The sequence below is a fragment of the Theobroma cacao genome, chromosome 9, assembly GCF_053813885.1.
Source record: "Theobroma cacao isolate CCN51 chromosome 9, ASM5381388v1, whole genome shotgun sequence".
In the NCBI taxonomy this organism is placed as follows: Eukaryota; Viridiplantae; Streptophyta; class Magnoliopsida; order Malvales; family Malvaceae; genus Theobroma; species Theobroma cacao.
This window is the reverse complement of record NC_142647.1, coordinates 36,735,728-36,752,617: the sequence shown is the minus strand read 5'-3', so window position 1 is coordinate 36,752,617 and position 16,890 is coordinate 36,735,728. Positions and strand designations below refer to the sequence as shown.

Sequence of the window (16,890 nt, the reverse complement as noted above, 5' to 3'; positions counted from 1 at the left end):
TTGTTGATTAAATTTAGTTCAACTAAGTGAGAGGAATATGCCAAAAAGAAAAAGGAAACCTGATTTTATGGAAGCAAGAAAAACCAAATGGGTGAAAAGATGAGGGTTTAGTTACATAAAGAATGTGTACAAACTAGACAAAAGACCTAATCGGTGTTTCTTTAATTAATGTAGAATTAAGCAGCTGGGAGATTGCCTAGATTATCTAGCTAATTTATTAGTTTTTTTTTTGTGCTAATATTACTCCAAAGATGACTTACCTTGAATGCACTGTAAAACACAAACCGTGGAATTTCTTGAAGTATCAACTCTATTTTCTCATTAGGATGATTGCTAACACACAAAATTTCATGGTTGCAAGTACAAGTTAAGTTTTTGTCCTAATGGTCCTGATTGTCGATATTAGCATGCAAAGCTCCTAGAAAACAATAGCTAAGATCTAACTAGGCTGGGTTATTAAAAGAAAAAGACAACTAAATAGGCTAGAATTATGTCCCAAATGAACACAAATATATAATTATAAAATGTATTAAATACTTTACTTTACCGCTAAAACTTGAAACTTGATAGAAGACTATAGGTAGTTTAAGCAAACATGTACAAGGCTCATAAAAGATATGGGATTTATGATGTATAACTAAGAACTAGGCATAAATGTTTCATCATGGCTAATCACAATTCCATGAATAATGAAAGAACATGTTATGAGACAAAATCCATTAGCATTCTGACTCCATAATGATCCACATTAGTCAACACTCAAATAACAACCAAAAAAGGATTGTTGGTTATCACATTATAACCCTAAATTAAATGTAGAGTTCACTTAAAAAATATATAATAAAAACCAACAAGTGAAAATTACCTTGAAATCTTTAACTATACTCTTACTCTTAAAGTTGCCCAATTTTGCCAAACCTAATTTTATATCTTTTTTGGAGAAAAAGAACAAGAAAATATTTTGAAAGGCTTGGTGAAAAAAAAGAAAAGAGCGTGATTCTGATTTCGAGAAAAATAAAAATATTTGTTTTTAATTAATTAATAAAATCTTTTATATTTATTGTTAAGTCTTTTGAATTTTTTCTTTTTACCTCATTAATGAGGTGCCAATTTGGTGGCCTAATAGTGTATAAAAGCTATATACTATCAGCGCATCAAATATTAATCCTCAAAAGTTTCAGGTTTTTTTTTTCTCTAGCAAATACTGAATTTTATTAAGTATCAAACTGGTGAATCTTCTCCTCTTCAAATGACAATGGCTAAAAAACATCAATAATATCTTTGTATTTTTTTTGTTTCAAATCAAAATTCCTTTAGTTAAAAAAGCTAAAGTTGTGAAAAAAGGAAAAAAAAAAAGAAATCCAAAGAGAAAAGAGAAAAATCTTCAAGTAGCAAGAAGACAAAAGGAATTAAAAGAATGAGTGTTAATTATTACATGATTCTTCAAGTGGACCAAAATGTAAAAGATGAAGATTTGAAAAAAGTATATCAAAATTCTTTTAGTTCTTTTTTTTTCGATTAAGGTTTTTGGGAGATAAAAAATATGAGCAAATTTTTTTTTTGAAGAAGGTATTTGTGTTTAAGATGTTTATGTAATATTGAGTGTTTTTTTTTAAGTGTCGAGCAACAATGTTAACAGTCAAAGGACAAAAACATCATTTTAATACAAGAAGGGTCAAAATGTCTTTTTAAAGTGATTAGAGGAGGGTTTTATATTTTACCCTAACTTTTTATATCTTAGACCCCGAAGTTATAGTTGTTTTTAGTTAAAAAAGTTGCTATTGACTTGGAAACTTCAAATTTTTCCGTCTTACTATTAAAATTAGCAAAAATAGAGGCCAAAATCATAACTAGCAAGTAAAAATTAGTAGAAAAATAGTCTTACAAAAGTGTAGGTTTATAAAACATGTGGTAGAATACGTGAAAGAACATTTGACACAGTATGTAATAGAACACGTGATAAAATATGTAACAAAACATGTGACAGAATACATGAATAAAACACGTGGCAGAATATGTGACAAAACACTTGGTAAAATATGTGACAAAACACGTGATAGATTATGTGACAGATTATGTGACAGAACACGTGGCAGAATACTAAACAAAACACATGATAGAGTACTTGATAAAACAAGTATAAAATGTCGCAAAAAGAAAGTTGATAAAAGATATTGGTGCTAAAAGCGAGTGAATTTGTGATAACTCTATTATATAGAGTTATTTTGACACATTTTGGAGGCTTAAGTAGTTAAATCTTTAAGATTTTATATTCGAATTGTAGCATTTTAAGTGTTTTTATAGTTTAAATTTGATTATATGTTGAGTAGTTAATTTAAGTTATTCTAGTTAAATTTTATGTTATTTTGTTTTAAATTACTTTGAGAGTAGTATTGGTAATTTCTCTTTTTCTTTTGTAGAAAATTTGATGAAAAAGGCTCATTTGATGAAAATCCATGCAAGTATGGTGATGGCTTCATTGTTATATATTGCGATATTTTGACCATATCTCTGTCTATAGAACTCCAAATGAAGTGAATCTTGGACCATTAGACTTTTAAAAGGAAAGGCTACAACTTTTATGTTACCACTTCACCCAGTTTGGATTGGATCATGGTCAAAATATTTGTCTAATTTGGAGCATTGTAGTAGTATACATGGACTACATATGATGCAGTATTTGGAGTATATCATTCAATCCAAAAGTCCAATTTACATTATTCTTGAGCCATTAGAGAGTTAAGAGATAGGGCTACAACTTTTATGTTTACCTCTTTTCCCAATTCAGACCAACTCAGGGTGAAAATCACATTTTAATTTAATAGACCGCCACAACACTAGGAGAACAAGGCTACAGTGCTGGTGAAAATAAGCTCACCATACAATTTCCCGAGAGCTCAATGCTACAGTGTTGGAGAAGTAGCACTGTAGCGCTACTGTAGCAAAAAAACCAGTGTTGCGGCACCAAGAAATCAAGGCCACGACGCTGGGTGATTTTCCAAAAATAAAAAATTGATGAGATTTTGAAAATCAGGTTACTCAGAACCTATTTAAGGAACCTTTTTCAAAGGTTTTAAAGAGGAAGCAACATCCAACTATTCTGGAGATTTGGAGCTAGGAACAAAGCAAGAAAACAAGAAAATTTGAGAGAGAATTGAGATTGCAAAGCTTCAATAATTAGTTTCTTTCTCTACTTTTGTGTTTTTTTTATTTTCTTTGACTTGGATTCATGGTTAAATTTCTTTGAATGTTGTTTTTATTAGTTATTATGAGCTAAATTATCTTGTTAGGATTGTGGTGGATTTCAATGTGTAGTTTGAATATTAGTTTCTATTTTATTTATCATAAATAGGTGTGGTTTTGCTTATTCAAATAAGTTCTTAATGCTTTTAATTGCTTAGCCAATAATTAACTGATTTGTGAATCTAATTAAGACTGACAAAGAGATTTTAGATTGGACTAAGGTTTGAATAGTGTATGTTCACGTCACTTAGGTGATCTGATTCGCGATTTGGGTAGACATACCCAATTGCCATACATTGCCAGATTATGACACTTACTTAATGAACTTAATTTAATTGATTCCTATAGACATATAGTGAACTGATTAAGTTAGGTATTTGTACAAGCAACTCGATGGAGTCTTGTCCATAGCTTTGGACTCTAGGTTAGTAAAACCACCCAGAAAAGATAAATAACAAGAAAAGTTGGTATTGGATGAAATGTTGAATGAACCCATAATCTTAGGTATTTAATATATTGCTTTTCTCAACTTATTTAGTTTGTTAGTTAATTTAGTGTTTATTTTAATTTTGTTTTAATTAATTTTCTACAAATTTTGATTACTTAAATAAGATTGATTTGTTATAAGATTTTAATGCTTAGTAAAAATTTAGGAACAAATCTCCGTTGAAACGATACTTTACTTCATCATTATATTACTTATTTGATATGTATACTTACGTGTGCAAAATCAACAACAATTAAAGTCCATCAGCACATGGTGTGTGTGTGTGCAAGGTGGTGTGTGACAAAATGTGTGGGTGTGCAATAGGACCTTTTGACACATGGTCATGTGAAACAAGATCCATCGATGTGTGGAAACATGTGAAACGTCAAATGAAATAAAGGCAATCATCGATTCTTAGAATAAGATGAGACAAGACATTTGTTGATGATGTTTTTGTGATTTAGTGGCCAGGAAGTGATCTGAATTCAACATAACTTAAAATGGTGAAAGTTGGTGACATTGGTTTTGTGATTTAGTGGCCAGAAAGTGGTGTAAATTCAACATAACTTGAAATGGTGTAAGGATGCTTGTGGTGATTTACTCATTTGAAGATAAGTTTCCAAAACAAATATAGAAAACTGACTGTAAACAAGGTTTCAAAAAAAAAAAGCTTTGACACCATGTTTTAAGAAAAGAAATCGTGTATTCTGAAAAAATATATATTGTTACAAAGATGAATGAGATACATATATAAAATGTTAACATTATTTATAGTTTATAATTGTAGTCTAATTAGCTAATTAGCCAATAGTTGTAATCTAACTAGTTTACTAACTGAATTTGTAAAATCATTTTAATCCTCTTAAGCTCAAGGTTGTATGGTAGATGCCAACTTGAGTTTGAAAACTAAATCTTAAAACCGACTAGTGGATGAAAGACATCCCTAGTGGCAATACACCAATGTTTGCATCTAGTCAAAAAAATTTTGATACTTTGAATCGCATATTGTAGTTGTTTTCATCAAAATGATTGCTATTGGCTTGAAAACTTCAAATTTATCCCTCTTACAGTTAGAATTAGTCAGAAAAAAGACCAAAATTGAAATTAAGAAGTTAAAATTAGCAAAAACAATGACTTTATGAAATTTCAAATGAGACAAAACATGTGATGGAATAGGTGATAGAAGGCATGACAAAATGCTTTGCAGATAATGTGACAGAACATATGATAGAAGATGTGACAGAACACATGGTAGAATACATGATAGAACATGTCGCAAGTAGTTGACTTGCAAATGATGTGACAAGTTAACATGGCAGATGATATAGTAAAGAAGAGACATGATAGGCCGATGTGGTAGATAACACAACAGGAGTTGACATGGTGTGTTGGCATAACAATGCATGTTGCACATGTGATATAGCGTGTGTGTGCATGGTACGACCTTTTTGAGATGTGGAGGTGTATTGGCACGTGAAATGATATGGGGAAGCACATGGAACTTTTGATAGAGTTCAGGCAGTGATCGATTCACATACGAGAACAAGATAGATGGCTAGTGGCGATAGTTATATGATTTGGTGGCCGAGAAGTGATATGAATTCAACTCAACTTGAAGTAGGGACATTTACAGTCATATACTTGTTTAAAGACAGGTTTTTAAAGCAAGAATATAAAAATAAAAAAAAATTAACAGTGCTGCAAGTTTTCAAAAAATAGAAAATAATGGCACTATCCAAAATATAAGGCAAGTATATGGAAACTCTAATTTAAGAGTTAGAGTAATCTATTTATCTTAAATTTTTCTCACAAAAATTAAAAAAAAATGATGTAGCAACTTAGTTATTATTACCATTGATAATGTTTTGAAGTTAACCACAAGATCATCTTTCTATAATGAGAAGTACTTCCCTAAACGTATAGATTTTGAATTCAAATGTTCAAAGTAATTTACATATTGTTCCATAATAATCTAAAGAACAACCAAAGTAATTATATTTGAATAAGTATGTACCCAAAAAAAAAGGTAAACAAAGAAAAAGAAAAATTAATATTTTAAAGTAATTAAAAGAAAAATACAAAAGAAAAAATATTATGCAAATTCAGGAGGTGGGGTATATCTATTTGGGAAACCAGAATCTGCGTCCAATGAATGGTCCAAGAAAGGTGATGAGTATTTATGTTAGGACATTATGGGTCTCCTTCTACGAAGATGCCTGGAAAATAACCAGCATGTGAAATTATTTTCCTAATGTTTATATGATAGAGATAACATACAAGTAGTGATTCCATAATTAATTGGTTAAATTGTGGGTCACCCAAGATTAACATCAACATCACTATGAAAACTGAATGCATAATGTGGATATTTTTGGTCCCATTGGTGGCTACCTTGCTATTTTCCTATGTCTTATCTTTTCTTTTTTCTTTTGTTAGCTTTCAATTGGTCTTGTCCTATATGCCCATACTTGACCTCCAATACAGATTCTTAACTCTCTTTTTCGTTTTTGTTGATTTCAAGATTCTTAAATATTCGTTATCAATAAGGATTCATAAGCAATATTTAGAAACTTTATATTAATATTAGTGTCATGTCAATAGTATGCTTACATAAAATAATAAGTGGTATTTTTTATTAATAGAAATGAATCAAACATTAATTATAAGCGTATAAAAGAATAATGACTTATTTAAATTTTTAAAAATAATTTACATGATTTTTCAAGTATTATACTTTGAATTATTGACTTAACTAATAAGACGACTTTCTCATATATATAAAATTTCAAATCTTAAAAGGAAAATATGACATTTAGAGCTATAAGGATAAAAATGATGTTTGGGTTAAGATTTAGTAAAGAAGGTTATGATTTACTCTAAAAAAATAATAAAACCCTAGAGAGATTAATGCCATCGAGATCAACTTCAGTTGGATTAGACAAGTCTTTATCTTTCTTGAAAGGAAAGTTAAAAGATATTATTCTTTTTATTTTATTTATTTATTTTAAATTTCTCAAAATTATATTTTTTTATACTTAAAAATGTTCACTTTTGTTATAACTCGAAATTAATTTTCCTGATTTATTTTTACTTTTTGATATTAGAAATCATGAATTATCCTAGTTTTATAAAAAAATTAAAAATTAAAAATTAAAAATTGGAAGCATTTTTATGAGCCCAAGTAAATGAGGCTTGGGCTGGCGAGGCTCTAAAGTAGTAATAGTGCAAACAAAAAAGGGAACATGATTGAAGAGCCAGAAAGGCCCAACAGGAAACGACGCCGTTCCAGGTTGTGCTGATGAAGTGTGGCTTCCTTGTCGATGTCGTCACTCTGTGGCTTGCAATCCCTGGCAGTAGAGTTTCATCTGTGTACTACTGATTAGGGTTTTGGGACAGGAAAGGATGAAGGGGATGTGATGGTGTTGGCACAAGTGTAAATAAGAGTGAAAGAGAGGGGGCAAATAGCAATAATAACAATAGTAAATGGAAAGCTTGGAATCGGAAGAACCAGAGAAGAAGAGGCCTCACTTGGATTCTCCCACCATGGCCCGTAACTCCTCTACTGCTCCTCACCATACCAAAGTCGTAATCTCTCTTTCAAATTTCTTTCTTTATTTTATACTGGCTCTTTAGTTTCCTAATCAAATTAAAAGTTTTGCATGATTTTCTATTTTCTATTGGCTTTTTTTTTTTTTTCTGTTAGTTCTAGAATTAATGACAAAATTGAAAATTTGAATCTTGGGATATTACTTTCCACAGCTTATAAATTAGAACGTTACCCCATATTTGTAACTGCTATAATCTCAGGGTTAATCTTCAAACTTTTAATTTGGAATGCTTTCTCTATGTCATCTAGAAAGTATTGGAAGATGAGGGGAAATTAGTTTTTCACCTTTTCAATATTTGGACCAATTTGTGATTCAATTGAATTGGTAATGGTTGATACCAAGTAGTGTGCAGTAACTCTGCATTCCCCTGTCCCTGTGGGCCTATAATAGTCGTAAAAAAGGGCTCTTCCTCTTAGTGACTTACCCCTAATCAGTATGACATTGATATGCTTTTGTTTGTTCAGACATGGGGAGGTAGGGTAATGTAGGGAAATTAAAATTGTATACTTTTTCGTCTTCTTCACTGAAGTGGCCCTCTAGGGTTATTTAGTTGTGAAGTAGTTTGCAATAACAATGGCTTCTCTGTTGCTGCAACATCATTGCTGTATGTGTGAATGGATACATTGTTAATTAGAGAAATATGATGTACTCATCATCTTGTTACCGGAGTTGCTTGTACGCATCTACTTCAGATGTTAAAACTTTTTCCTAATTGTTAATTATTTGGTGGTCTCTTTTCTGATTCAAACTGTTCCTAGATTTCTCATGAATTGGTTCATTAAGTATCTGATTATGCATGCTTTTCAAAAAGGAGCACTGATTATACACATGGGCACCATTATCTGGAACCAATTTGCTGGGGTTGAAAAGCTAGGCCCTTTTTATAAACTAGTTTAATCTCAGGCACACCTGTATGCAAGTGGAGATGTACTGACTCCTTCTGCCCTCTGATTGAATGTGTGTTTCTCTTTTAACCATGCTTTGATTTCTTATTTGCTGCCTTACTATCACTATGATATTGCTACACACAACCTAACGTGTGAGGTTGGTGAACATGTCAAGCAAATGCTCTGATTTTTTATCTGCCGCGTTAGTATCACTATGATATTGCTATATACACCCTAATGTGTAAGGTTGGTGAACATGTCAAGAAAATCAATATTTGATTTCATTTGTGTGTGTGCAATTGTGGATTTGATATGTTTCTCTTATAAATTTCACTTGATATAAAGGGATTTTTTTTTTCTCTAGGTTGATGCAGCAGTTCTCCAGTACCAAAATCAAAAACTTGTCCAGCAATTAGAAAGTCGGAAAAATGAGTTGCTTTGTCTTGAAATCACGATTAAAGAATTAGAAGACAAGCAAGCCTCTTATGATGATACGTTGATAAGTGTGAATCAACTTTGGAATCAGGTACTTTTGTGTGGCACTCTTTTACTGCTATATATTTATGATCATCATCATTTGTATTTTTTTTAATGCTGTGGTGTTATTCTGCTGTATAGTTGGTTGATGATTTGATCCTGCTTGGTGTACAAGCTGGAGGAGGCCATAATGCTTTAGAAAGCTTGGACCATGCAGACACTTCTCGAGGTTTGAATCAGGACTTTAATTGTTTTCTTAACATTTGTTTTTGTCTGTTTTTGGGAGTTGGGAGAGGTAGTCCTAAGTCTTTTAAATTATTACTACAGTCAAGTGTAATTCCTCTCATATTTAAAATAGATTAACTTGAGCTACTCTTTAGGTTCTGTTCCATCATGCCCCATGGAGGAGATGTTTCTTTGCAGGCTTCTGGAAACAGATTCGATTGACAGTATTGGTGATGATGCGATTGTAAATTATGTTGAAAAAGTCCTATCTTCTCGTCATTCATTCACTAGTGAGTTGATAAAATCTCTGGATGATACCATCGCTGCTGAAAGGGTGAAAACTGAGAGCATGGCTCTTGCTTTGCAGGGAAAATTATATGTTGAAGGTTGGATGATATCACTATTTCTGTTTTTTTTAGTAATTTTCATTCCTCATATGTTTTCCATTATTTTTTCTGCTATTTCTTCACTGTTTAGTACTTCTGTCTAAAGTTTTATATTGATTATCATTAAATATTGCATTTTTCAGACCACATCATGCAGCTTTCCAAGATTGATGATATCTTTAAAGAGGAGGCTAAAAATTTGCGAGAGGTGATTGACACTCTACACTTGAAGCATAAAGAATATGCTGATAGGATTCAAACATATATAAGCAGCCATTCAACTGATCAATCTGAGATTAAACGTCTTCGAGGTCTCTGCGCTAGTTCTTTTAGGGGATACTTGCTTTTTATACACTATTAATTGGATATAGATGCATGCAATCACTTCCAAACACTTACACATGCAATTCTCAATAGCAAATTTGATACCAATAGAATCACTGTATGCTGGCAACCTGGCTGATTTTTAGCCAGCACCAAAATTGTCTGTTTGTTCTTTTGTGTCTTCTCTTGATTGTTTATTGAAGTTGTAAATTTTTAATCAATACTGAAAGGTGAGCTGGAAGAAATAATGGCTGAACTAGAAGAGAGCAGAAGAAAACTAGTCAGTCTTAAAATGCAGAAGAATTTAGCATCTGGGATGCATGCATCAACTCCATTTGCAGTGAATGGTAGCTTGTCACCAGAAAAGCCTGCAGATAAGATAATGGGCTTTCGGGAGATAAAGGATTCCATTGAGGAGACAAAGGTATTGATTTACATAATAGAGTTTTTCTCAACCTCTCTTCCTTTGTTTGACTAATCTTGTAGGATATGTTACTAAACAAGTGTTGCAGATATTGGCAGCAGATCGGCTTTCTGAACTTCAAGATGCGCGGGAAGAGATCCTACACTATTCAGAACAACAGCAAGATCTTCAGGTTTGCTTGGATTGTTGACCTCTAAAAGTTGATTTTCTTGTTAGTTCAAATGCCTGTTTGAACAACACTATGTGTTCCAGTAACTTAACTTATAAGACTTTATTCTCTTAGAATGAGCTGAAGGATGAAAAATTCGTACAATCCTCTCGACTGTACACGTTGTTAAGTGATCAGCTCCAGCATTGGAATGCTGAAGTGGAACAATACAAAGCACTGACTGATGCTCTGCAGGTTAAGCTGCATGTTTTACTTTTTCACATGCTTTAAATGTTTGAGTACCTTTGGTCTGTTTTGAAAGTATAATTTCAGACTGACAGGTTTCTTGTCATGAGGAGGGAGAAGGAACTCAATTTAAAAGCTGAGTCAGCAGATGCTGCTAGGAATATAATTGATAATGCTGATTCTAGAATTGAAGAGCTGGAGTTGCAGCTCCAGAAGTGTATCATAGAAAGAAATGATCTTGAAATTAAAATGGAAGAAGCTATCCAGGATGCAGGTAAAGTTAATACATTGGAATAATACATCTTTTATGTTTAAGTTTAAAGTGGGACACGGTGGATCTTCTGGATTATTGAAATGTTACCTTTTCTCAGGGAGAAACGATATTAAAGCAGAATTTCGTGTAATGGCGTCAGCACTGTCCAAGGAAATGGGAATGATGGAAGCTCAATTGAACCGCTGGAAGGAGACTGCACATGAAGCGATTTCCTTGCGTGAAGAAGCCCAAACGCTAAAAGATGTGTTAAGTGATAAGGTTTTATCTCATCCTTATTTTTTCTTTTGTGGGGAATAAAAATTTGAAAGTAGCCATATATAGATGAAAAGCACATAAGTTGTTGTTTTTCATATTCTTGCGATTATATGTAGAAGTGGAAGTTGTTCAATAACTTGAGATGAAATGTTGGGTTACTTTTGTACCAAGTGGTGGAACTTTATAGTTTGATAGAATAATCATATTTGATCTTTAAGTGAGTGTCTGTGTGATTTACACAGCCATGTAGTCTTTGATATTTTATTCTTCAATCAATTTCATGTACCTGCTTGATTTAAGGCTCCATTTGTTTTAGCGAAATTGACTCTTGGAAGTCATATATTAACAATTTTACACAAATATAGAAATTATTAGGAAAAGAAGAAAAAACTGAGATAGATTATTATGGATTTTGCTTGACTTGGTTTTTGGATTAATATGTTGTTCAAATTACTTTTTCCTATTGGATTGGGTGTCGTCATGGTGATGTAAAAAATATTGAGATATTGGAGTTGGGATTATATATGGATAACCCATTTTGTAGATAGCGTTAAGATTTCTACATGTTTTGGAATTATTGGTGTTGAGATAACTTAATAATAACACTAAATTTGCGAGTTGAAAATATTTTTCAAAGTGTTATCTAAACAACAAAAAATATTTTTCACAATCTCTTACAAAAAACAGAATATTAATATTTCAAGAAAATGTTCTGTTTTCTGCAAGTCAATTTCTGCGAAACAAATGGAGCCTTAAGTTTTATTTGGTGATTAAGCAATAAGTTTGAAGAAATTGTGATCCTTCATAAAATGGGTTTGTATTTCTGTAAATTTATTGAATAGAATAAAGAAAAATAGATATAATATTCGAGTTTTGGATGTTTTCCGGATATTATTGGGTTCCCCTTGTCTAAAATTTAAGCATATTGGCAGCCCAGGTCTTTTCAATCTCTAATCCATAAACTTTTGTCTAAAAATTTCCAATAGACAAACCAAGGAAAGCGCTTGGCAGAGGAGTGTGCTGAACAGATTGTGGAAATCAAATCTCTTAAGGGTCTGGTGAGTATGAATTTTGAACTATGAGGATTTTGCTTTGTCTTTCTTCATAGTTTCTGATTTTGTCCCTTATGGTGCACATTCATAGGCAAAACTATTCAAACTATAATATCTGCAAAACTCTTATGCATATGACTTGACTGATACTCATTGCTGAAGAATATTCTCTTGATGCAGATTGAGAAATTGCAGAAGGAAAAATTGGAGCTGCAAATCTTCTTGGACATGTATGGCCAAGAAGGCTATGACAATAGGTATGTTAATATAAGGAGACTTTCTCGAAACACATGCACACACACATAAAAAAAGCGAAAAGGGAATAACAAAAAGAATTGTTTTCTTTTTTAATTCCATCCCATGCAAGCTGTAGAATCTTTTGTAATATCTTTGCCTGACTTGCTTTTTGTTTAAATTCTATCCTACATCATTACTACTTTGTGCATTTTCTGTGGTCTATCATACTTGAAGTGAAACAAGCCTATCATTTATTCTCTTGATATTCAGAAGCTTAATGACTTCGTTCACTAATAAAGGAACAGGATATCTGTGTGACTTCTAATTGTGCCTAAGACATAGTAACGCCCTTGCAAAGCTGAAACTTTAAAATGTTTAAAGTTGAATTTGAATGTTTTAATCCCAAAATGGTAAAAGTTGCATGTCTGCAAGTTTGTTTTGTTTCATTTGTTGCTGCACTCATGTCCAGTTCCTTGTTTCTTTGCATGCAAAGGTAAAAGCTGAAGTGATTGTGAATTTGAAGTTCAGTGGTTTAGTTGGCTTCTCTTAGATGTTGAGCTGGGAAGTATTATATGGTTTGAACTACTTAATCTATTAATGATTTGTTATGCTTTCTTCTTTGTCATTTCATTCACAGATGTATTATATAATTTAGGAATCTATGTTTCTTTTCTCTATTGCTTCTACCTTTTAGCTGGTTATGGATTTTTTTAAAATTTTTTTTTTATCTCTAATAAATTTGGTTTCCCAACTTAAATTTCAGAGATGTGATGGAAATAAGAGAAGCAGAAAATAGAGCTCATTCACAAGCCGAAGTGTTGAAAAATGCTTTGGATGAACATAGTCTAGAACTGAGAGTGAAAGCTGCTAATGAGGCTGAGGCTGCTTGTCAAGAAAGGCTTTCTGTTGCTGAAGCTGAAATAGCTGAGTTACGAGCTAAATTGGATGCATCTGAGAGGTTTGTTCTTTTCCAGTTTAATGTTTGTTTCTAGGTGGTGTCACATGGATGTTACTTGGTTTTCAATGGAAATGATTTGACAGAAAAGAAGTTCTAAATAAATTGTGGCTAATTAGTTTCTTTGTTTTTTTGTTGGGAGTTTATTTATTTAATTCATTAAGAGAGTAGAACATTATGGTTAGCTCTTCTTCAATGGCTTATGCTTTAGTTTAAATTGTGTGGCCACTGAGCATCTTTTAAATCTGGGGAGATGAATTCTTATTTAAACCAAATCTATGCCATCATTTCAGACTGCTGCAATTGGTTAATTCATGTTCCTTATCCTCTTAACCTTAAGAGATGCATCTATGAAACCGGACATTAAAAACATGTTATACTTTCCTAAACAGTACAAACTCTACAGACAGTATGATCTAAATGGTTTCTCCATCTTTAGGGTGAATTTTTTGTGTTTTACATAAGTAACAGGTGGTGGAGTTATTTAATTTAACCTTTTTTTATTTGGTTTTTGTTTTCATTGATTTGTTTACTTTCATTTCCCTAAACTTTATTTAGAGTGTTATCTAACTATTTTATGTGGTCACTAAATCCACAGGGATGTTTTGGAGCTCAAGGAGGCTATTAAAAGTAAAGATCTAGAGTCAGAGGCATACATTTCTGAAATTGAGGTGTCTTCTCAATTCCTTTCCCTTGGGAAAAATTCATTTTCTGTTTTTGCCACCCTTCAATAATTTTTACTGAATTGCTGGAGCTGCCTTTTTGTTGGTTATTACTCTTTCCATTTTCTGCCACTTCTTTGTCCCCATGATGAAAAATCTTTTTATTTTTTCCAGACCATTGGCCAGGCATATGAAGATATGCAGACACAGAACCAGCATCTGTTGCAGCAGATGACTGAGAGGGATGACTACAATATTAAGGTCCGTTGCATAGTGTCTTCTTTTTTTTTTTTGGTAATACTGTCAGGGGTATCTTCAGGCTTTGCCTGGGTCTAATCCCCTCCCTGGGTGATCTTAAGGGCGCACTCCCCCACATAAGTCCGGTACATTCAGGATTGTACTTTTGGAGTGCTCCCTACAAGGATCAAGCCCTGGCTGACACGGAAAGGAGCTCCTCTCCTTATCAACTGGACTAACCCACGTGGGTAGGTCTGTTGCATGGTTATATACCTTGATTCTTTGACTGTATTCTTTTTTAACTTTTACATTGTCAAGTAGTTAAATTATGTTGTCTGATGCTTTGGCCACTTCTTTATAATTGTGATCGTTGCAGCTTGTCTCTGAGAGTGTAAAGACAAAGCAGGCACAGAGTTTCTTTCTCACTGAGAAGCAAACATTAGCAAGGCAACTTGAGCAGGTCAATTCATCAATTAAATCTGTAAAAATGAGGATTGCACACAGTGAGGAGCAGGTAAATTTAGTTAGTATTCTGTTGCTAAAACTTGTTTCGTAAAATTTGCCCTCTGAATGCATTTGCTTGTCTATATTATTTTATCAACATATAGTTTAAACCTTGCAGATGAAAGTTTGTCTTACAGAAGCTATTAAATCTACCCAAGAGGACAGACATTTTATGATTAGCCTTGAAACTGCTAAGTGGGAATTGGCAGATGCTGAGAAGGAGTTAAAGTGGCTTAAATCTGCTGTAACGTCTTCTGACAAGGATTATGAGCAGGTCCAGCGGAAGGTGGATGAATTTCAAGTGAAGTTGGATAAGGAACGGTGGGTTTTCTTTTCTCCTTTTCTTGATTGTTTCCCAGGTTTATAGTTTTATGTCTTACCCAGCTGTATTATATTTTGGTGGAATTTGAAGGAAAAAGAGTATAGGTATGTAGGTATGTTGTATGTCACAGCAGCAATGCTCTGCTTTGTATTTATTATCATATAATGTGGACTGGTATTAGCTTCTAAGAAAGACGCGGGGTCAGGCTTGTCATAATGATGGTCAACAATTGCTACAATAACAATGCTTTGACCTATGCCCGTACTGCATTTATACTGGAACACTTCTTCTTAGGCTTTGCTAAGAATATAATTTGTCCCTCAAGGCTTTAGACATTTTACCTTAATTCCTTCCCAAAGACGTACTTTTCCCCTTCATCCTTAAAATTATTTGTCTAGCTTTCCTGCAAATTAAATTTCTCTCTCTGACTAAATGGGGTTTTGTAAAACCCAGAAGCCAGAGGAAGAAACTTGAGGAAGAGCTCATGGAGTTGAATAGCATGGTTGCTGAGTTGACTTCTGAAACTGGAGAGACTGCAATACAGAAGCTCCAGGATGAAATAAAAAATTGCAAGAATATTCTGAAATGTGGTGTGTGTTTTGACCGGCCAAAGGAGGTGAGCATGCTTTGCTGACCTGTTTCCTTCTATAATCCAAACTCATCATTACTATTTGTATATTGTGTTTCACCTCTTCTATCTGCTTTGGATTGCACTGATGGATGTCTGCATGCTTTATATTTGGCAGGTTGTAATTGTGAAATGCTATCATCTCTTTTGCAATCCATGTATACAGAGAAATTTAGAAATACGCCATCGGAAGTGCCCTGGCTGTGGAACTGCATTTGGTCAGAATGACGTTCGGTTTGTAAACATATGAACTAGTTAAACCATGGTTTGTACTTTGATCGTGATTTAGGTTAGTCTTACCTAGCATCTGGAAATCAAGGATGCCTAGCGTTAGGCCTTTGGACTTGATAGTTATAGAAATAAGATTTTATTTTATATATGTAATCATTTAATCGGTGTGTATGTAAATTGTAAAGGGAAATTTAACTGGGTAAGATATAACCTTGAGAATTTTGTTCCTTTGGGATATCTGGCCCTGTGGTTGTCTTACCTGCTTTGCAGAAATATTGCTTTTGCTTCCAGTATTGCTTGCATTGAAAGAATGGCAAGGTCTCCTGGGGTAGATGTGATTCTAAAATGATAGAAATTTTTAAATGCCCCTTATCTTCAGAGTATAAAGCACAAATGTACGAGGTAGTAAAGATTTGATGGAACTTGAGAAAGCTGCCAAGTTGGATCCTTCTAAATCATATAAATGTATTCTTTATCTTAAATAAGGAATACCAAGTCTTGAATGAGATAGGTAGGTATTAGCTGTACTTGTTGTTGAACATTTTTATGTAATCAATCATAAGCTAGGAAGTTTGGAGTCGAAGCAGAAGTCACCCATTGAGCTTTGGCTCAGCTGGGTAGGTTTGATGAAAAAGAAGACAAATAACTCATATTAGAGCTGTCAATATGGGCTGGTTTAGTCCGGTTTAAGTCTTTGTGGGTTAAGAAAATATGAATTGGGTCTGGTTAGTTATTTTTTATATAGACCATCAAAATTTCAATCCAGTCCATCTTTTATTAGCTCATGGATTAGGTTGGTTCAGTTTATTTTTTTTAAAAAATTTATTTTTATAATTTTACTTAATAAATTTTTTATTAATAAAATAATTTTATGATTTAATTCATAAATTAAAATTATTAATTTGATAAGTAAAGATTAAACATATTGAAATATATAAAATAAGTAATATTATTGGTAATTAAATTATTAATTTTATATAGTTAAATATATAAAATTATTAAATTAATTAAAATTATTAATTTTTTTGGTCCATAGGACTGGCCCGTCCCAGCCCACCCCAGCCTTTTGATTTGGTGG

At 32.8% G+C, this 16,890-nt stretch overlaps 1 protein-coding gene across 2 annotated transcripts; it reads left to right on the top strand.

Annotated features, from left to right (window-relative positions):
- Window positions 1-7,043: 7,043 nt before the first annotated feature.
- Window positions 7,044-16,102, top strand: HUB2 (histone mono-ubiquitination 2). Of its 2 annotated transcripts, XM_018128177.2 has the most exons (19): window positions 7,044-7,312; window positions 8,590-8,751; window positions 8,844-8,931; window positions 9,083-9,313; window positions 9,457-9,624; window positions 9,868-10,061; window positions 10,150-10,233; window positions 10,345-10,464; window positions 10,543-10,729; window positions 10,827-10,987; window positions 11,971-12,042; window positions 12,217-12,293; window positions 13,037-13,231; window positions 13,827-13,899; window positions 14,065-14,151; window positions 14,504-14,641; window positions 14,750-14,952; window positions 15,407-15,569; window positions 15,700-16,102. In XM_018128177.2, the coding sequence occupies exons 1-19, from the start codon at window positions 7,214-7,216 to the stop codon at window positions 15,829-15,831; spliced, it is 2,634 nt and encodes an 877-aa protein (XP_017983666.2). In that variant the 5' UTR covers window positions 7,044-7,213; the 3' UTR covers window positions 15,832-16,102. The 2 variants fall into 2 exon arrangements, with proteins under 2 accessions (XP_017983666.2, XP_088666195.1); XM_088810069.1 differs by lacking the exons at window positions 7,044-7,312; window positions 8,590-8,751; window positions 8,844-8,931; window positions 9,083-9,313 and having other exon boundaries at window positions 9,498-9,521.
- The last annotated feature ends 788 nt before the right edge of the window (window positions 16,103-16,890 follow it).